Source organism: Colobus angolensis, unplaced genomic scaffold (genome assembly GCF_000951035.1).
Source record: "Colobus angolensis palliatus isolate OR3802 unplaced genomic scaffold, Cang.pa_1.0 Scaffold26, whole genome shotgun sequence".
Lineage (NCBI taxonomy): Eukaryota > Metazoa > Chordata > Mammalia > Primates > Cercopithecidae > Colobus > Colobus angolensis.
In genome coordinates this window covers 18,748,764-18,770,764 of record NW_012115821.1, presented here as the reverse complement: position 1 = coordinate 18,770,764, position 22,001 = coordinate 18,748,764, and the positions used below count along the sequence as shown (strand labels likewise).

At 40.9% G+C, this 22,001-nt stretch overlaps 1 protein-coding gene across 4 annotated transcripts in view; it reads left to right on the top strand.

The window, feature by feature from the left end:
- CACNA1D (calcium channel, voltage-dependent, L type, alpha 1D subunit) overlaps window positions 1-22,001 on the top strand; it is a 327,099-nt gene that overhangs the window by 176,499 nt on the left and 128,599 nt on the right. For 2 of the 4 annotated variants that reach the window (XM_011947282.1, XM_011947284.1), the window contains exon 8: window positions 5,886-5,989. In XM_011947282.1, coding sequence (XP_011802672.1) covers window positions 5,886-5,989 — 104 coding nt within the window. Of the gene's footprint in view, window positions 1-5,885; window positions 5,990-6,572; window positions 6,677-22,001 lie in introns of all 4 variants that reach the window. The other 2 variants (XM_011947281.1, XM_011947283.1) reach the window with 1 other exon arrangement.

Genomic DNA, 22,001 nt, shown 5'->3' with positions numbered 1-22,001 from the left:
ACAAACCCTCAGCTGTCTTCCTTTCTATTTGAAGCTGCAGAACTCTGGCAGAAAGGGTAGGAATGGCATGTAGACTTCCAGGGCTGGTGGACCCATCCAGCCTGCCATGAAAACAGCTGGACGCTCTTTCAAGGCGAGGGTCTGATTCCTCTTGTTCCTGATAGAGCCAGAAAGATTTGCTACATAAAAATAAGTGCTGTAGTATTTTAACAGCCATTTCCCCGGGCTGAGTTTGTTTGTTAGAATGTAAATAAAACTCACAGAAGTTTAGAAATTGTTTTCCATGGTATAAGAGTTGCTGGTAAAGACAGCTAACATGTAGATTTTGAGCCTAAATGCAAGTCCAAAGGGGAGTTACCAGGATTCCAATCATGAGTTGTTAAAAGGAAATTAGTAATAAAGTGCTTCTGAAATCAGCTTTTAGACAGAAAGCCTGTAAATTGAGAAATAGCTTCTGATAGTTTCTAAATTTTAGATACTTTTTAGGATTTGCTGTTCCTCCATAACTTCAGAGACTGTAACAGATAATGGTTATAAATAGGTTTTTGCTTCCCTTCACCAGCTCACATATATATGTAGATGTCCCCATATATTGAATATTAGGCAAAGAAGGTATATTTTTACCTTTAGTCCCCGAAGTGAGTCTAGTTTGTTGAGGTTTAAGCATCACCAACATGTTATATCTTGTTTTTCCTACTTCCCTTTCTTTTTCTGATTGTCCTAGGAGTGTGAGAGAGAGTGTGTGTGTGTGTGTGTGTGTCTGTGTGTGTGTGTGTATGTGGGGGGTGGTATGCACATCTGTTATTTATATTTGTAAAACAATGTCTTTTCATGCAGAGGAAGGAGGAGGGGATGGTATTGGCTGAGCCAGGGGCATGGCTTCTGTATGCAAGAGGGCCCTCAGGTTAGGTGAAGCATTCATTTTCGCTATTATTTCCTAAATTGCAACTTCTAGTCAGATTAGTTGAAATCTCAATTCCTGTCTTCCCTTGAAGTTTCTCATAAATAGAAAAAGCATCATCACAATAGCCCAAACTCTGATATTTCCCCTCCCCAGACAGTACAGAAAACAACATTTTGATTTTTAAAAAAATCAAAATCTGTGACTCCTCTCAGCTTTGTTTTTCTCTCTATTGATGTGGTAAATTGTCAACTGTGGATCCAACATACCTTGACTAATGAACAATTTTATACTTTATGTTATATTCCTGCACGTCGCTTCTCACAATTTTCCTGTTGCCAAGCAAGTGTAAAACCTGGGAGTAGATGATTAAAGGAGAGAGAACTTCAGGCTCCTGGAAACAAAAGTTTCCACTTGCTTTCCTGAGAAGGTTTAAATATCATCTAGGATGATATAATTATTATTTTTATTATTAATATGACAATCACATGGTTAATAATTTGACAGTATAATTGCATTCTCCATGAATTACACAGCATCTTTATTCTGGTGGAGGATCTCAAGTCGTTTATAAACTTTATCCCAGTCTATATCCCTTTATAGAAGATCTGGGATCTTGAAGATGGAGACAGTGGAGTAGAGACCATGGAACATTCCCTGGGTTCTACAGCAAATGATTGTGGTCCTTGATCTAGAACAGAGGTCTGCAAACCTTTTTATAAGGGGCCAAATAGAAAATGTATTTGGTCTTGCAGGCTCCATGGTCACCTCGGCAACTATTCAGCCCTGCCACTATAGCTAGGAAGCAGCCATGGGCAATACATCAGCAAATGGATGTGGCTTTATTCTAATCAGACTTCATTTATGGACCCTGAAATTGAATTTTGTATGACTTCTCTGTGTCATGAAATATTTTGCTTTTGATTTTTTCCTCCACCAACCATTTCAAACTGTAAAAATCATTTTTAGCTTGAGGCCATATAAAAGCAGACAGCAAGCTGGATTTGGCCTGCGGGTCATGCTGTGGGAACCCCCTGGCCTAGACTAGAACCCAACACTCTTTCCTTGGCATTCTTCCACCTGTCAGCAGTTTATGAATCCTTCCAGAACACTAGGGGGCAGCTAAGTAATGTCTTCCCGACTGTTCTCTAAGATCTTACTCTCTGAAACACATCAGGATTGTTTTTAATTACCTATTGATTGCATTTATTAGCTCATCATAGAGACAGGCAGGGGCCAAGGAACCAAGCCTTCCTAATATTTCATGGGCCACAGTCAGCTGGAAGCCACACCACTGTGATACGTAGCAGAACATCCCTGCCCAGCACGGTACCTGGCACCGAGCAGGCACTCAATAAACACAAGTGATGGGCATCATCCTTCAAGTGTACCAGGCATATTTCCTCATTAGTGTAGATGTGCCATGTTTGAATATCTATTTTTATCCACAAGTAGGGCATAAAGGGAACATCTTGGGAGATAAAAAGAGATTAGATTTTAAATACTGACTACAAGCACATTTCTGAATCCTTTAGGTGTTTACATATGGTGGACAAAGTCTTTGCAGGGCATTGTTTTGCGTCGAGTCAAGTTTATATTCAGTCAGCGTTCTCAAGCTCATTTATGCCTTGCTTCTCCTTAGTGTCTGGAAAATGTCTGGCAGGGTCTTGAGAAGGGAATTACGAGTGGGTCCAATATGTAGAAAGGCACACTTAGAACAGGACTATTTGGATGTGTGGGAAGTGGGATCATTAAGTTCTGGCGGAAAGAAAACTATAGTAGAGTTCTTTGATAAAGTGAGTTCCATAAATATAACTGAGCTGTTGTTTGACCCACATGTAAGTGTTTATTGCTCACAGAGGCAGCAGGGTGTAGGGCAGGGAAAGAGTGCTTGTTTAGGCTGGTTGTGTGACCTTGAGTAGGTCATGGAACCTCTCTGGGCTTCTCAAGATGCAGAATTAGACTTACATGATTTAATTTTTCTCTTCAGCTTGGAGGAAATTTTTTTCCCTTCAATTGAAAGAAGTTGTTTTTAAATGTAGGAAATAAAAAGTATTGGTTTCAGGAGACAGCTATCCAGATAAATAATTTCTGGTGTCTTGCTTTAGCACTGAGCTCTTTTCTCAGTGCACACTCCTGCGGAGGTGCTGGCTGTCAGACCTTCACAAGAAGTACTCATGGTCAAGCTGACAATCTCCTTCATCCAGGGCACCTAGGAACTTTCTCAATAACCAGCCAAGGGCTTGCCTTTTCCTTTATACCAAGTTTCCAGAAGTGTTTTCAGCAGCTAGAAAAACAGCCTTGCATTGGTCTATAACTTGAGACGTGAATATGCATTTCAGCCTTTTATTTTTATTTTGTTTAATTTTTTTGAGATGGAGTTTTGCTCTGTCACCCAGGCTGGAGTGCAACGGCATGATCTCAGCTCACTGCAACCCCTGCCTCTGGGATTCAGGTGATTCTCATGCCTCAGCCTCCCAAGTAGCTGGGATTTACAGGTACTTGCTACCACGTCCAGCTAAGTTTTGTATTTTTAATAGAGACAGGTTTCACCATGTTGGCCAGACTGGTCTTGAACTCCCAACCTCAGGTGATCTGCCTGCCTTGGCCTCTCAAAGTGTTGGGATTACAGGCATGAGCCACTACACCTGGCCCATTTCAGCCTTCTGAAAGAAGGAAAACTGAAGCTAAAAAGAAAATTCCTGGGCACCAGATGACACCCCTTGATGACTTTGATACAAGTTTTTAAAAAATTTATCTAAATTGAAGTCCTTCAGTGGAAGCCAGTTTCTTCATTGTTGATAAAGACCATACAGGCAAAATCCCAAGCAGTCTTTATTTTCATGTGGGTGTTTTTGAGAACAGCTTGCATGTTCTGATTTTTCTTTTGTATATGTTAAGATCTAAGAAATGCTTGGCTCTGAAAAGGGACTTGGATTGAGAAGGGTTCACTGGGAGCAAGACTGGCTCTCAGAACTGAAGCTTGTCTCTTTTGCCCCACCTTCTGACTTCGAGATTTGGAATCTCCAGTGGACTGTGTTCAACTCCAGCCTTTCCCTCTAGGCCTCAACTGTCATTCCAAGTGATACTTCTGATTTGAGCAAATGTGAATCTGATGAACACCTACTCCCAAGAAATTAAAGGGTATTAAATTTTTTAAAGGAAAATTGTCCCTCCCAAGTGGAGAAGACAGCCGTTACTAGAGCCATTCTCTGGAACACCAGACTGAGGCCTGAAGGAGGGTTAGTGAAGCAGATGGCTAAGCAGAGGACGGTTGCTAGGGTCACGGAAGAGTGAGGTTTCCTGATGGGAGCCCTGGACCTGTCCGCCCTCCTGTCACCTTGATGGGCACCTTCTCCCCTACTGCATGCACCTCAGTTCCAAACCAGAGGGAAACAAGCCCAGATGGGGCTCTGTCTCAGGTGCTGACCCAGGCCAGGCACAGGCCACCATGCCAGGCAGCCAGTTTCTTCTTCATCTATGGGGTTTTCAGTAAGTTTAGTGGTATAGTTGCTCTGGATGAATTACCCTCTGCCTTCCTGTTGAAATTAGTTTATCCAACTTAATTAGATCAACAATTGCAGTCACGGCCCAGGCTCATTCATTACTCTAATTGCCAATGTAAGATGTGCAGACTGATATGAGTTCTGTTAAGCACATCAGTTTTCATGTGGCCAAACAGGTGTTTCATAAGGGATTTAATGCCCTCTCCCTAGACTTCAGCAACAGATGTTAGGTAATTTTTTTTAATGTTCACTTTCCCTATTTGGCTTCTGCATGAGGCAAACATTGTGAAGTGCACGAGCCTCATTCTATAAAGCTAAAACCTGGAGCCAGATCATGTGCAAAAAAGCACATGCTTAACACCCTGAGGGCTTGCACCTGCAAGGCAAGAGAGATGGCTCTATCCAGACTGTTCGCAATTCTTATTGGCTGGAAATTCTGGGTGTTATGGCAGGGTCATACCTTGGGTCATCCATTCTGTCCCCTGACTGGTCCTTAACACCTCCTTCCTGGGAAAGGTGTTTGCTGTATTTAACACTGACCTCTGCTGGTGGAAAGTTCCATCCAGCTGTGATCCTTAAAGCACCTGTTTGCTCTAGCTTCTCTTGGCAGGGTCTGCCAGGGAGACTGTGTCTGAGTGTGCAGCATGAGCTTGTCCAGGAGTAGGGGAATGGGGTTTCTCAGGTCACACCCTTTCACCTCGAAACCCAGTCAGCTCACAGCTGGAGCCAGTCTCCCAGGGGGGGTCATCTAGATCAAAGCAAAGTGTGGAGAATAAGGGCTGCTTCTCCTTTCTGTGGGTTCAGCTAAGAAAAAGCACGTTCCGCAAAGAGACCCTGACTGTGTGTCAGCTGATTGACCTTGAAAAAATTATTTTTTGCATTCATTTTGCTGCATTCATGTTGTTTGCACTCACAGGTTGCAGATAATCCAGATGTAAAGTGGGTTTGGTTTCCTTGGGTAGGTTGGCTTCCAGTAGAAGGTTATTTTAGGAGTTTTTAAAAAGAGTTTATAGAGTCAAATGGTGCAAGTTTGTCTCTATAATTAAGACTTTTCCACCATCACAAATTTTAAACACAAAGTCTAAAATCTTGGGCAGTCTAGAAAATAGGTTCTAGCTAAGCACTAGTTTTGTCCTCTACCAAGACCTTTCCCGAAAATCACATATCAAGACAGTTTCCTGTAAGAAAAAGCCAAATCCCAGCTGATTTTCCTTCCTGGGGCCAAAATCTGCTATTATTCGGCTTGAAAGCCTTGATAACTCTGTGTGTGTGTGTGTGTGTGTGTGTGTGTGTGTGTATTGGGAATATGTGATGAATGTGTGTTGGGTGCTGTTGTCTCTGATTTGGCTACTGTTGTTTCTGATTTAAATCTAAGTAAATGTTTTTAAATGTATAGAATGCTATCTCTAATGTGACCCTCTCTCCTTACTGAATTCTCTTACTAACCCACTCCTATGAGACCATCTTATTTCTTGCAGATGAATGATGCTATGGGATTTGAATTGCCCTGGGTGTATTTTGTCAGTCTCGTCATCTTTGGGTCATTTTTCGTACTAAATCTTGTACTTGGTGTATTGAGCGGGTAAGCTACACCTCTTTCATCTTGAAAGCAGAGTCCTGAGGACAGTTGCCAAGACCACACAGGCTTTGCTGGATGAGGGCCGCCAAGAGGGGTTGCCAGACATTTTATGTGTCCTCTGAGATGCTTTCTTTTCTGCTGGGGCTTCCCAAATCAAGCTGTTTCCTGGAACCTCACCAGGCTTCATGAAGGAGAACTATAGAACGATTATTGACCAGAAATTAATCAGCATTGTTGCTTGAGATTTAAACAGTTTCCATTGCTTGCCCTTTTTTGTCTGTTCTAAAATGAGATACATTTATAATTGCTTTATTTGTCTGGATCCAAATATAATGCAGATTAATTGTTATAAAACGGTTTCAAAATGAGCTGGATTGGGTGGGCTTTTGGTAGGCCCCATTTGTAGATTTCAGCAGCTGAGCTTGTCCTTATTTGCAGAAAAAAAAAAAAAAGGAAGGACCTAGGCCCAGTCCCTGTCCTAGGAGCACTAACCTTCAGCAAAGCACTGAGAGGTCTGGCAGCTGCAACTGGGGCTCTGCTCTTTAGCAAATGGGTAACTGATAACTGATCTCCTTACATTTTACAGGTAAATGATGCGATAGGATGGGAATGGCCATGGGTGTATTTTGTTAGTCTGATCATCCTTGGCTCATTTTTCGTCCTTAACCTGGTTCTTGGTGTCCTTAGTGGGTAAGCAGTTGGATCCGTGTTTCACCTTCTCCTGCTGCCACGTGTGAGGCAACTCTGCGTGTCTCCCAGCTGCTCCCTGACAGCTTCTCTGCATGTGTTTGGTCTCTGATGTCCCCTCAGTGTGTTGCTTTTGGACTGAACTGTGATTCTTTCTCCCTGTATCTGTCTGTGAGATTCTGTGTTTCCGATGCTTGCCAAACACTGTTAATTTGATGAAAATGTTCCCCCAAAGCCAGTCGTGTTAGTATGTGAATGTGTAGAGGTGGATTACAAGTGAGTTAAAGAAATTCCAGCCTTGGTCTCCCCAGGAAAGAGGCTTTCGTCCCTTGTAATTTTGTGTCTATTAGTACATAACCTGGCCCCTTTAGGTCACCACAGTGCATTATAAATACTTCCAGGGGAGTTTTAGATTTTACTGTGATGGAGAAATAAGCCTCAAGCATATAAATACTGTACAGTTTCAAAATCTTCCTCAGATTGGGATTCTTTATTAGCTTGGTTTTCTAGTGCTGTCACTGTGAGAACTGGCCCTGTGATTCAGTTTTAACCATAACCTATAGAATCCTTCTCTTAATGCAGAGTGATGATCGACTTTTGTGCACACATTTCCCATGGCCTTACAGAGACTGCATCATTCAGTCACCATTTTTGAAGTTTACTTGTTTATCACTTCCTCTCTGTGGATTGACTCTCCATAAAGAGGGTGTAGCAGAGACAGGCCTGGAAAGGGGACTCCTTATGTTGCAGGCTGTGCCTTGCCTGTAGCTGCAGATGCCATCCCAGAACCCTTGTGGTCAGCCCTGCATTCACACCGCCTCTCAGACACCCCCAGAAGGTGGGGTGCTACAGAGAAGGGAGCTGGGGGCTGTCTGGCTCTCTCACAGTCAGCTCCTTTATATAGCCATTGCCAGGTTGTGGGGGGCAAGCAGGATACCAGGAGGCCCAAGAGGGGCCCATGTCTCCCAGAGGAGCCTCTGTCACTGCGCTGCGCCCAGGCACCCTCAGGAAGTAGTGTTGATGGATTTGATTCCAGGCGAGTTTATCTCTTCCTCACTCACTTTATCTTGCTCTTTCCGAGGCTGTATCTCAGGGAAGTGATGTCTTCATGTATGCTGAGTTAGTGAAAAGGCTTTGATCGCATTTTTGGAAACACTGCCTTTTCCAGAGCAGAAAGCCGAGTGCATTTATCCATCTTGGCTTCCTTTCTGCATCTTCCCCAAACCTGCCTTGGATTGAATGTAGTCAGTTCCACACCAGGGAATGCACACTGTCACAGGAAGTCCCTATGTAGAGATGGCCCCAGGGGCCACTGCCCCCCAGAGAGAGAGGTGGTGGCTGGGCCTGGATTGGGGCCACAAAACCCTCCCCTGGCTGAGCCACCTCCTGTAGATGAGTGGCTTCTCAAACCTCAGGCCCTTTCACCTCAACGTGAGAAGTGTCTTTCTCCTAGTAAACCTCAGCGGCCTTAGGCTAGGGTTGGACATGTGAGGGTGGTGTCTATTCCCGGAGAAATAACATCGTGTTTGATTTTGCCACAGGAGCTTCCTGTACAAGGTCAACAGCAATCCTGGTGTGAATTCCTTGGCGCCTCATGTCTCCTAAACCCAGCTAAACTGACGGAGGCCATGGAAACCACTAATTTTAACAGTGCCGGTGACATGCCTTATCTTTTAGCTTCCCCAGGCAGGAACCATTGCCCCAGCAGGCATGATGAAGCAGAGGCAGGAGCCAGATCGTGAGGTGCTTAAAAAAAGAAAAGAGAAAAAGATGGGAGGCAGGGCTTCCCACTATCACAAATGGGGGTTAAACCTGCAACTCCGTGGGAGGTACCCAAAGCTGGAGGATAAAAAAGGTACACTCCTTCATGGAACAACCAGTTTACTGAAATATATTTTGGGGGGAAATAATTTTTTTAAAAAAATACCTTCTCATCAAAACAAAACTTTGATCCCTTATGAAGGAGACTGGAAATGACACATGAAATTATAAAAGAAAAACCCGAGACTTCCCGGCAATTTTAACTGTCAGTGTGTGTTGTGCTCAGACCCCTAGGGGCTGCCCACGACCTCCTGTCTACTCCCCCAGAAGGCCTCTGCTAGGGCTGGTTTGGGTAAAGACAGAACCATGTCTGCAAAGCACAGCCTCGCAGCTGTGTTCCTGATTTGGCCGGTATTTCCTGAGATCCTGTAGAGTGCCCGCCTCTGGTCCAGAGGCCAGGGGTGCCAAGATATCTCAGACACAGACAGCGGCCTTGTGCTTAGGCATTCATTATCTCACGGGGTAGCCCATTTTGAAGCAGTGCATAAGGGAACATGTTCAATAGAGGTGCAGACCCAGAGGCTCTGTGAGCTGCCCTGGAGAGATGAGGAGGCATCTCCCCTGGAGACTGACGACGGGCTGGCATGCCTCCACCTCCGCCCCCCCAACCACCGCCTTCCCTCTCTGCCTGCTACTCCCCTCTTACTTTCCCATTGATAGTTTTGTTGTTGTTAAAGCAAATTATTTTTTAAAAAATTTTAGCCTCAAGAGTCTTCATAATTTTTTAAGGGAGCACTAGAGAGGTACTGCAAAACCAGAAGGGTATAAATGTTGAGAGGAAGACAATTTATGTTGCATAGACCCCGGGGGACTGTCAGACCAACACAAATGCAATCCCCTAAGCACTGAATTAAAACGCCCTCATTTTAGAAAGGCTGGTCGAGACCATGTGATTGCCTTCTCATGAGGAAATGTTAGATGGTGCTGTGTGTCTTCCAGTCTGGCAGCCATTTGGAAATACCTGTATCTGTTTCTGCTCCTTGGCTCCTTCATGTGTGTGGCCATGCCATCCTATTGTATTCTTGAACAGACTTTAATCTGCACATTGAATTTGGTGTTTATTTGCAAAGTGTTGTAACACTGATGATTTGAGAAAATCTTTGGTTTTATAACATAGTCTTTTTTCCCTCAAGGTAAGTATGAAGTTTATGAACTGTAAACCCTGTGCAGCCATGCATGAACATAGATGAATACTTGCATCTCTGATCACAGTATTCTGTGGGAGGGGCTGAGAATGTCTATGACTAATGTTGCAATTTAACCTCAAGTTGTCATTGAGGATATGTTCCCATTATGACCAAGAATCAGAAAGAATGTCTTCTTTAAGTCTGCAACTCAGACATATTACACGTGGCCTTCTAGAAGCTTGGCAATTTTTCACTTTTCAAATTGTTCATTGAACCCCCTTTTGAGGTTTTCATCTTTAGAATCATGCTAGATTCCCAGGGTCATGGGCGGTAGGCTGGTTGACTCTGCCTCCTTCTCCATTTTAGGACCCACCTGCCACCAGCCATCCACCTATGGTGTGGGTGTCTGAGCTTGCAAGATGGGAGATGCCCTAGGCTCCCAAGATGTGGCTCCAACCCCAGGAAGGGGGCTGGAAGACTTAGGTTCTGTCCTGCCGGAGTCCCACGTTCACTCTGGGACTTCACTGAGATACCCTGAGCCTCAGTCTCTTTGTCCTTCAGGATATCAGAGATATCCTGTCTTACCATCTCCCACACAGGGTGGTTTTCAATCAGCTAATGACTGTAGAAGTGCTTCTAAAAATACATAAAGGGTTTTTCTCATTTAACATATCCTTATCTTAAATCCATGGATGTCCGCCACTCCCCTCACTGGGTTAGGTGGGAACAGTGCAGAATACTCTTTGGAAATTCTGGAGTGTAGCATTTTCTGGATATCCCAGCAGGTGGCCGCACTTTACACACACATCAGTGTTGTACTCAGTGTCACCCAAGAAGGGGTGACTCTGGAGGATGTGGAAGCACTGTGTCAGCTGCAAAGTATTATGCAGGTCTCAATCATTGTTATTAAAGTTATATTTGACAAGGTTTTTTTGCACAAATTGAGGGGAATGGCATTTCTCTTACGTAGTGGTTAAGCACACCAGCTTTAGAATCAGACAACCAAGTCTTGAATGTTTGTTCTACCTTTTCCAGTTGTGAGATTTGGTGCAAGTTACTTACCTCTTTGTGCCTTACTTTCCTCATCTGTGAAATGGAGCTCATCACAGTACCAGCTTCGTGAAGTTCAGTGAGGACTCAGTGGGCTGAAGAATGTAGAAGGCTTGGCCCATTGAAATTATGGTAGTTCAGGAAGGGTGCATATCTTCCTGGATTTGATGCAAGAAAAGAATCGAATCAATTCAGTCCTTTCAAACTAATTAATAATAACTGGCCAAGATAGGTCTGTGTTAGTGAAAAGCCCAAGTTATATTTTTAAAATGTTTTATTATATATATAATGACTTAAGGCACTGCTGACTAAAGGATATTACTGCATAAACCCCCTCCTGGGCTTGCTTCAAAGAATAGATTAAAATCATTTATAATCTGCTTACGAATTCAAACCTTTGGTTTTGGCAACATCTTATGAAATATATTTGAAATACTTTGTTAAGTAGATCTTGTATATTGTTAGTCAATAAATTATTAAACCCACTCTTATGATATAAAATTGAATGTAAACCCAGCCCAGGTCTGTAAATTCAAAATCATACAAATACAAATTAATTTGTATTCTTGGTGTTCCAGTAAGTTCCAGATCCTACGAGATCACAGGTATCATTTTAAATCAATCCAATTTTGTATTACTATATGCCTATTTATCTTTAGAAGTTTAAGGGAACATGGATGAAGCGAAGCATTATGGAAAACTGAAGGCGATTTTCAAACTAGTTTATCTGTTTGAATCTCACCTCCTACATTCCATTCTGGCTAATCGGATACCAGGGGCCTAGACAAAGACTCAGGCATGGCTACATTTAGGAAGCTTTGGTTTCCTAAAGCAAAGATTCATGGGATGGAGAGTGTGAAGAGGGAAGATGGTGCCGGTGCCAGTGCGCTGTGGACTGACTATACCAGAATTCTACATAATGGAATCAGGTTTGGTCCATTTAAATTCATACTAGTAATAGCCAGACAATTTCTGATTTCTTCTACTTGAATGGCGGCTCAAGAGGCAAAACACACCAATAGATAGTAGTTGTATTACTTGTGAATATTTTCTAAGTGGAGATGTATCCTCTGGGAATAGGCATTCTTATACATTTTTCATGACTGAGATTAGATTTTTCTCTCATTTGGCCCGGCACAGTGACTCATGCCTGTAATACAGCACTTTGGGAGGCTGAGGCAGGTGGATCACCTGAGGTCAGGAGTTTGAGACCAGCCTGACTAAGGTGGTGAAACCCTGTCTCTACTAAAAATACAAAAATTAGCCAGGCATGGTGGCACATGCTTGTAATCCCAGCTACTTGGGAGGCTGAGGCAGGAGAATCACTTGAACCTGGGAGGCAGAGATTGCAATGAGCCAAGTCTGCCCCATTGCACTCCAGAATGGGCAACAAGAGCAAAATTCTGTTTAAAAAAAAAAAAAAAAAAAAAGAAGATTTTTCTCTCATTCAACACTTTACCAGCATCTACTGATAGAAAATGGACAATTGAATTTCCTCCACTATATATACCTCTGATGTGTCTGCATTGTTAAAGAGTAGGGTAATTGCTTACAAAATTGAAAAGGTTGTTAGTGGGGTCCTGGGGTAGCCAGCATATCGGTATATTTGTTACCATATTCAGAATAAAACCACACTGTAATAGTGAGTTAATTCCATATCTTGGCCAACAGAGAATTTTTGGCCAGTGGCTACTAGGGCACACAGAAGTCCAGTCTAAAAGCGACAGTGGAGGACTCTTTGTAGATCGTTCATATGGTTAAAAAATAACTTCCTATGTGTTGTAGTGATGATTAAGCTGACAGAATGCTAAGGACACGCTTAATGATTACATGTAGCAAAGTACTTCCCCACATTTAGCTGGGTTTGTGTTTGGTTTGAAGAGGCTAATATGTGAAAGATTTGTTTACAGTTGGATGTCCCTTTTTCTGAACCATGAGGTAATATTGTGGATGGGGTTGAATGCTGAGGTTAGGGTGCCGGAAAGATTCAGGGTCCTTCAGTACCCTCACGTGGCTTGGCTTTGGTAGAACAAGAAACTAAGCTCCTATTTGGCTTTAAATGAGAGTGGTAAATTTCCTTTTTCTAATAAAGAATCTAGCTAAACATTTATATATACTTTTGAACACTGAACTTTCTTGTTGCAGAGTTAACAGCTGTTGGGGGTAGCTGACAGCTGGATCCTGGTGCTGTTGGTACCATGGTACCTGAAGTGCACAGGCTGGTAGCCATACCTGACATTAACAAGTGAGTGGTAACCTCTCTGCCACTGGCTCGCAGCTACTGTTTCCATAGAAATGGCTGTCGGGATCAGTGGAAACGAGGTAAGTGAAAGTTTTCGCTGATCCTTGTTTCCATCAAGCTGACGTCTGTTTCCCTGGCAACAGCAGTGGACAGCAGCCAGGCACTAGCAACAGATTCAGTAGAGCTCTCACTTGTCAGCTGTGGCTATCATCTGTTCCTGACCAAGTTCTTTTTTTTATAATGTACAGAAAGACCTCTGAGGACCCAGGAGGCACCTCTGGCCACATGTGCCCTCCTGGACGCTCGTTTTGCGGATGGAGAGCTCTGTGCTGAGTTGACTGCTCTGTCCGCAGTTCCCCTCCACCTGTGCTCTGGGTTGTTGATGTGCGGGTTAGAAGAGGGAGGTTGTTGAGGGTATTCGTGTTGCAGGGGAGGCTGTTGAATCTGTTGATCTCAAATCCTAGGGGAAGAGAATTCATTACAGTGCTTTCATGCGCAGACCCAGTTCTTTATAAAGCTGTTGCTACCTTAATAGTTGAAATTAAAGCCATAATTTTTCTGTGGTTCCCTATTCAATTGGAGGCATTAACAATTGCCATTACTTTTACAATGAAAAGGATATTTAGGAGTTTAATAATTTGGTTTGTGAGAAACAAATTGATGATTGTCTCTAAGATGCTACTGTCAACGTTATACTTCTTTTCTGTTTTGTGTAATATTCTTTTACGGGATGGTAACATTGATTTTACAGAGATCAAATATTGGTATTGCAGGGCAACTTGGTGTACAAAGACCAGTGGATCTATAGTGTAGGGAACTCTTCCCTGTTAAAATCCAACAGTTCGTTTTCTGGATTTCGTTTTAATACTTCAACAGATGTATGCACCCAAGCCCTAATTATCCTCTGCCCATGTGAGACAGCATCCACAGTGCCACAGAGCAAAGGAGAGCCACTGTTACTGCCCTGGTGTGTGAGATGAGAGGCATGGAATGAGGTGTTGGTTTTAAGCCCTTATTGATACCATTTATTAAAGAGATTTTCTCTGGAAAAAACAAAACAGCTTTGGTATTCAGAGCTGTCTTTTTGAGAAACAAATGAGCATAAAAATCCACAGTCTTATGAGAATTTAGATCGGCTGCTAGAAGAGCATTGGAGAACTATGGATTTTTGTCTTTGGAGGGCTTTCTGGATGACTTTGTTCCATAGCTCTCTGGAAATTGGGCAACTGTGCTTGGCCTGGAGGCAGTTGGATTTGATATAACAGACGAATAAGAATAAGAAAATCCTGCTGGATCCTTTTTTCTCCCTCTCTCTTAACTTCCTAAGAATGACTTATTCATTTAATGCATTTTTTTTCAGTTCCTACACAGTGGTAGATGTATGCCAAGTGCCCTGCTAGGCACTGGGGTTACAGTGGTGGAGTGTAGGCACCGGGTAGGCACCAGGATTACAGTGGTGGGGCGTAGGCACCGGGGTTATGGTGGTGGGGTGTAGGCACCGCGTAGGCACTGGGATTACAGTGGTGGAGTGTAGGCACCGGGGTTATGGTGGTGGGATGTAGACACCAGGGTTATGGTGGTGGGATGTAGGCACCGGGGTTATGGTGGTGGGATGTAGGCACTGGGATTACAGTGGTGGGATGTAGGCACCGGGGTTATGGTGGTGGGATGTAGACACCGGGGTTATGGTGGTGGGATGTAGGCACTGTGTAGGCACTGGGGTTACAGTGGTGGGATATAGGCATTATGTAGGCACTGCAGTTACAGTGGTAGAATGAAATGGTTTCTTTCTTCATGAAGCTTATATCTAATGATGGAGGCCAAAATGACAATTACAAACCTGTGTAAATGCTTTGAAAGAAAGGTTCATGTGCTGTGAGAGGGTTTAACAGGCACAACTGCTGTCAGTTTAGTGGGTAGGAGCATCCTGGAAGTGAAGAATGAGTAGTCACTGTATCCAGGCAAAGTGGGAGAAGAGGCTGGGGCAAGGATATTCCAGTCAAGGGAAAACCTACAGAAAGGAGATACAGTAGGAAGAAGCAGAGGATGCTGGAGGAACTGAACGAAGCTAGGGTGACCGGAACTGGGGGAGCTGGAGATGGAGGCAGATGAAAGGAGAGAGACTGGCCGGCAGAGTCCATGTCACACAGGACGTTTAGACTGTGTCACAGGTTTTGGTCATTAGCTGAAGGGTAAGAGAATGCATGGATGAATTTTAAGCAGGGAGTGATATGATTCAGATTTACATTTTCTAAAAATTATGCTTTGTTCTCGTATCTTCAACTTACCTTAAAATCCTTCAAAAAGATAAGATGAATTAATAGATGGATAGGGGGATGCAGAGATAGGCGATAAAGAAAATGTAGCAACTGGGTGCTGTGGCTTACACCTATAATCCAAGCGATTCAGGAGGGTGAGGTGGAAGGGTTGCTTGAGGCCAGGAGTTTGAAACCAGCCTGGGCCACATAGCGAGACTTTGTCTCTGAAAAAAAAAAAAAAAGTCTTTTTAGTTAGGTGTGCCTATATATAGCCCCAGCTACTCAGGAGGCTGAGGCAGGAGGATCGCTTGAGCCTAGGAGTTTGAGGCTGCAGTGAGCTGTGATCATGCTTCTGCATTCCAGCCTGGGGAGCAGAGTGAGACCCTGTCTTTAAAAAAAAAAAAGAAGAAGAAAAGATAGCAGGTATTAATTATGGAATCTAGGTGGTAGGCATATGGGTGTTCATTGTATAATTGTTTCTACTTTTATGGATGTTTGAAATTCTTAATAAAATGTTGGGAAAATCTGCATATGAAAATCACTGTGGCTGCAGTAATATGAATAGATTGGATAGATACACAAATGGATGTAGAGAGACCAGTTTAAGGCTCATATAATCTGCTTCCAGCCACAACATACTAGTGCTACCAGACTGGACCTTTCACCATAAACAACTGTAAAAGACTGGGCAAAAAATAGGAAGCAACTCTTTTCAGAAAATGGAAATAGGATGTACAGGATTGCAATCCCTACGAGAAGGGAAACACATGAGATAAACTGCAATTGTCCTGGCTTTCTGCCTGGAGACAGTTTTAGAATTATGGCAGAGAGGCAGAGCCCAGCAGAGAACGATGGTCCACTTGCTGAGGGGTCAAAGAAGAGAGTTCAGGGCTGCTAAGATGGCTGGGATTTTCAGGGCAGAGTATGGGTGAGAAGTATGCAGAGAAGGGGATCCAGTAATCAGAGTAGAGGTTCTCTGAAATCTGACCGTACACTAAGCTGCTTCTGTGCCAGGTGATACTGAGGTCAGGCAGAGAACAGCTAGTAGAATGCTATAAGCAGTTGGAAATCACTCTATGCTGGGAGGTACATGGTTCTGCTCAGCTGTAGTGGAAGGACCTAATTGAATACATTGGATACTGAGACTTCAGAAAAGCCAGGCTTTAGGGTTGGAGCTACTTTAGCCCTTGACTAAGAGTACTCCAGACCTGACTTAAAAAGTGTGGAAACAAGTTTCAAAAGGATCAGGTGAAATAGCCAATAAATTAAATACCTGCCAAAAAAACAAAAATCAACATTCATTAAAGGAAGACACCAAAGCCCAGACGTTCCCAAGATGTTTTTCCTCGTAACCAAAAACTATAAGACATGAAAAGAAGCAGGAAAGTATTCATGATCAAGGAGGGAAAATTCAGTAGAAACAAAAGATGACGGATGTTACGATTAATAATCAAAGACTTTGAAGTCTACTATGAGCCCGTTTAAAGAACTGAAGGAAAAGATGGACATAATAAAGGAATAGGTAAATCTCAGTAGATAAATAGAAACAATACAATTATCTGAAAAAAGTAGATTGGACATTATAGAAAATGTCGATGAGGGCTTAGTGATCTCTAAAACAACAATAAGCAATCTGATGCATATGAAATTGGAGTCACAGAAGAAGAAAGAGATTGAGGAAAAATTTTAAGATAAATAAAGCTGACCATGTTGCAAGTATTGAAAGCTAAGTTAATAGATCCAAGAGGCCCAACAAACCTCAAGCAGTAGAAACACAAAGGGAACCACTGCTAAGCACATCAAATTTAGATATCTGAAAGTAAAAGATAGAGAATTTTAAAAGAAAGCAAATGGGAAACGGCACATTACGTACTAGGAGAAAATAATAAGAATATGCATCTACTTGTTTGCAGATGTAGTGCAAGTCATAGGGCAATGGGTGACATCTTCAAAGAGGTGAAAGGAAAAATGATTCTCTGTATGAAACAAAAATACCCTTCACAAAAGAAGGAAATAGAAAAACTTTCAGGTAAACAAAATCGAAGAATTGGTCACCAACAAATTCACACTCTAAGAAATGTGAAAAGAGGTTCTTCAGGCTAGAAGAAAATAATACCAGATAGAAACGTTAAACATCCACTTTAAAAATGAGGAGCGTGGCTGGGCGCGGTGGCTCACACCTGTAATCCCAGCACTTTGGGAGTCTGAGGCAGGCAGGTCGCCTGAGGTCAGGAGTTCAAGGCCAGCCTGACCAACATGGAGAAACCCTGTCTCTACTAAAAATACAAAAAAATTAGCCAGGAGTGGTGGCACATGCCTGTGGTCCCAGCTACTCTGGGAGGCAGAGGCTGTGGTGAGCTGAGGTCGCACCACTGCACTCCAGCCTCAGCAACAAGAGCGAAACTCCATCAAAAAAAAAAAAGAAGAAGAAAGAAAAAGGCATCAAAATGGCAAACAAAGATAAAAGATTTCTTCTCATTTCTAAATTTTCTAAAAGATAATTTAAAGTAATAACAAGGTGTTATGGGAACTGGAACAGGTCAAAGTAAATTATAGGATAACCATACACAGAAGATAGAAGGAAGTTAAATGGAGCTTCACTGTGATAAAGTTATTACATTTTGAAATAATATGAATTCATGGTAGACTGTGAGAACTTAAGGGGTGCATATGATAATCTCCAGAGTAATGACTTTAAAAGGTTACTAAAAAGAGATAAAATGAAATATTAAATAGTACTAAATTGTCCAAAATAAGTCAGAAAAGGAAGAAAAGGGAGCAAAGAACATGCGGTACCAACAACAAGATGGTAGAAAAACCCAGTTATATCAATAATTGCATTGGATGAAAATGTGCACAACATTTTAGTTAAAAGATAGAAATTGTCAGACTGAGTAAAAATGTAAGATGCTATAAAGACATGGATTAAAAATAAAAAATGGATGAACCGTACTAACCCACACAAGTTGGACTTTAGCATAAGGAACATTTCCAGAAATAGGGACATTTTATACTCATGAAAAGGTCAATTCATTAAGAAGACACAGTGATCCTAAATGTGTTGGCACCTAAATACAGCTTGAAAGTACATGAAGCGAAAGTTGTTAAAATTAAGTGGAGATATTAATAAATCCAGAAACATAGATGAAAAATTTTATTCCTTCTCAATAATTGCTAGGTTAAAAACAGCAAGTATAGATAATATCTAGATTATATTTAGATTGGTTAATAACTGTCAGCCAACTTGACCTAATTGATACTTACAAAATACCATGTTCAGTAATTGTGGAGTACACATTCTTTTCAGAGCACGTGGAACATTGACCAACATAGACCATATCTTGGCCATTAAAGTCTCATTAAATCTCGAACAATTGAAATTTTACGAAGTATCTTTGTTCTAATGGCAGTAGATTTAAAACAGAAGTTAGTAACAAGCTGTCTGTAAACCTTCCCAAATGTTTGGAAATTAAATAACCTTTAACTCAAAAAATAATAAAAATTAGAAAATATTTTGAAACTGATAAAATCCAACTGGGAAATTGTATGATCCATCTAATGCAGTGCTTAGAGGGACATTTATAGCTCTATCAGTAAGGAAGAAAGGTTTAAATTCAGTGATCTACATTTCTATCTACTAATCTGGAAAAAGAAGACCAAATAAGTCCAAGGTAAGTAGAAAAAGGAATAACAGAAGTAAATAAAATAGAAAACACAAATTATAAAGTTATTTGGAAAGCTTAATAAAAATGGATAAATCTCTAACAAAACTAATCAAAAAAGGAAAAAGAGCAAATTACCAGTTTTAGAAATGAAAGAGGAGATACCACAGATATTACAGACATTAAAATAATAGAATAAACTGTTTTATGACAAATTTGGTAACTTAGGAGAAACAGGCAAATTCCTTGAAATATGCAACCTACCAAGAAATAAATTGGGAGAGTCCTATATTTGCCTTTTTAAATGGAATTCAGAATTGCAAACCTTCTCTCAAAGAAAATTAGAGGCCTAGATGAGGTCAAAAGTGAATTATGTCAGCCAATTTAGAAAGAAATTATACCATTCCTAGAAATTATTTCAGGTACTAAAGTTGGAGGGAGCATTTCCCAGCTCATGAGGCCAAAATCTCAATACCAAAACTTTACAAAGACATAATAAGAACAGTATCCTTCGTTAATTTGTACACAAAAATTCTCAAATATTAGCAAATAGAATATAGCAGGATGAAAGGATTAATATCTCATGGCCAAGTGGGATTTATGCCAGAAATACCAAGTTGATTCACCATTGGAAAATCAAATAATTTACCATATTAATAGAATGAAAGGGGAAATCATATGATCACCTCAGTACATTCAGGCAACATTACTAACAATATTCTATAACCATTTATAATAACTCTCAGCAAACGAAGAATATACAAAAACTTCTTCAGCCTGAGAAAAGAACTAGAGCTGACAGTATACTTACTGGTAAAAGACTGAATGTTTTCTTCTTAAGATTAGGAACAAAGTAACCATTTTTCTCTCTTCTTTTATTCAATGTTTTATTGAACGTCTGAAGGTAAGACAGAGATAAAAGGCAGAAAGATTGGAAAGAAAGAAAAAACTATTTCTATTTACAAACATGATTGTCCTCATAGAAAGTCCCAATAATTGAACCCAAAACCTACTAGAATTAATAAGTGAGTATAGCAGGGTGACAGGATACAAAGTCAGTATACAAAATTCCATTTTATTCCTATATACAAGATGCAGGTGTTGAAAATGAAATTTAAAAAATTACAATACCATCAAAAATTATTTACAATAGCATTCCTAATACTTAGGAATGAATATAAGAAAATATATGGAAGACCTCTACACTGAAAACTGCAAAACACTGATTAGTAAAATTACAGTGCTCTAAATAAATGAAGATATACCATGCTCATGGATTGAAAGATTCAATATTGTTAAGATGTCCATTTTTCTCTATGCATTCAATGTTGTCCCATTTATAAATCTCAATAGCCTTTCTTTTAGAAACTGACAAGCTTATTCTAAAACTAATATATAATTGCAAATGACCTCTAATAATGAAAACAATCATAAATAAATAAAGAAGGGGGACTTACACTGCTGTTTCAAGATTTACTGTAAAGCTGTAATAAATACAGTATTTGACATAAAGGTAGATTACTAAAACAACTGAATGGAATAACAGATTCAGAAGTTCCTTTGTATGTTCAACTGCTTTTTGATGAAGGTGCTAGAAAAAGGTCATACCAGACAAAAACATTAAACTTGAAATCAATCAGATGATCTAATTAAAAAGCTAAACATATAAATATTTTCTAAATAGATTTCTGCTCTTCAAAAACTAGAAATTTAAAGGGAAACCACACTGGTAGAAAATACAACACTTACATCTGTGTATCTAGAATATGTGAAGAACTCTTAACAACTAGATAATAGAAGAACAACTCAAAAATTGGCAAAACATTTTTAAACATACTTTACAAAAGAATGTGTATGAGTAGCCAGTAAGTACACATTAAAGATGTTTTATATCATTAACCATCAGGGAAGTGCAAGTTAAGAAACTGCTACATATGTAGTATGATACCTAAAATCAAAAAGATGATTTCCAAGTGTCATCAAAAGTACAGAGTAACTGATATGCTCATACATTGTTTATAGAAACATAAAATGATACAACTACTTTGGGAAAGTTTGTCAGTGTCTCATAGGTTAAACATATACTCACCATATGGCCAAGCAATTCCATTTCTAGTATTTGCTCAAGAGAAATGAAAACGTATGTCAACAAAATGACTGGTACATGAGCACTCACAGAGCCTTATTCATAGTAGCTGGAACTAGAAAAACTCAAATGTCTATCAATAGGTAAATAAGCAAATTGTGGTATAATCACACATTGGAATATTCAGCAATAAAAAAGAATGAAGTACTAATACATTATCAACGAAACTCAGAAACAAGAAGCCAGAAAGAAAGGAACATATTTATATGAAGTTCTAGAACAGGTAGAACTAATCTATAGTGACAGAAATCAGGTCATTGGTTTTCTGGGTAGGAGGTGGAGTTGATTGGGAAGTGGAATGAGGCAACTTTTGTGGGGGAGCGGTGTTATTTAAAATTTCTACATCTTGACTGGGGCGTTGTTTACGTGGGTGTCAACATTAGCCAAACTGTATACTTTGAATTGTATATGTTTTATTTTATGTGTCTTGTACCTCGATAAAGGTGATTTTAAAATACCATTAAAATAGAATTAACAGAGACCTCTGCCTCTAGTGAAGATGGAGTAACAGAACTGGATTTACCCTCCCACCTGAAACCACAAAACCGAATAGAGGCAATCTTTAAAACAATGGTTTTCAAGACAGTGGATGTTAGGCAATGAAGGAGAGTGATCCCTGAGACACAGGAATGCTTGAAATAAGCCCATATTTGTCCCAGCTTACTGGCTTGAGAGAGCTCCTGGGCCACGGTGCACAGAGGGGGATCCCAGGGGAAGCCCTGTGGTCTCCCAGAGTTGAAAAAATGAAGCTAATAGTCTGTGGAGAACAAGGTGGCTTGAGTATGCAGGAGAGAGTACCAGGGAGGAGTGAATTGCAGAGGACTCGAGATGAGCAGAGGGACTCCTAAGTATTCTGAGTACTTTTTAGCACATGTGTAAGAGAAAACTACCCAAGGCCAAGGACAAAATATTTTGAATAGTTTAGAAGTGTTCATCATTCACATGGGTCCAGGAATATTGCCTGTTCCCACCAGCCAATATTGTCTTGTTTTCCAGCCAGACTGGAAAATCTCATAACTGGT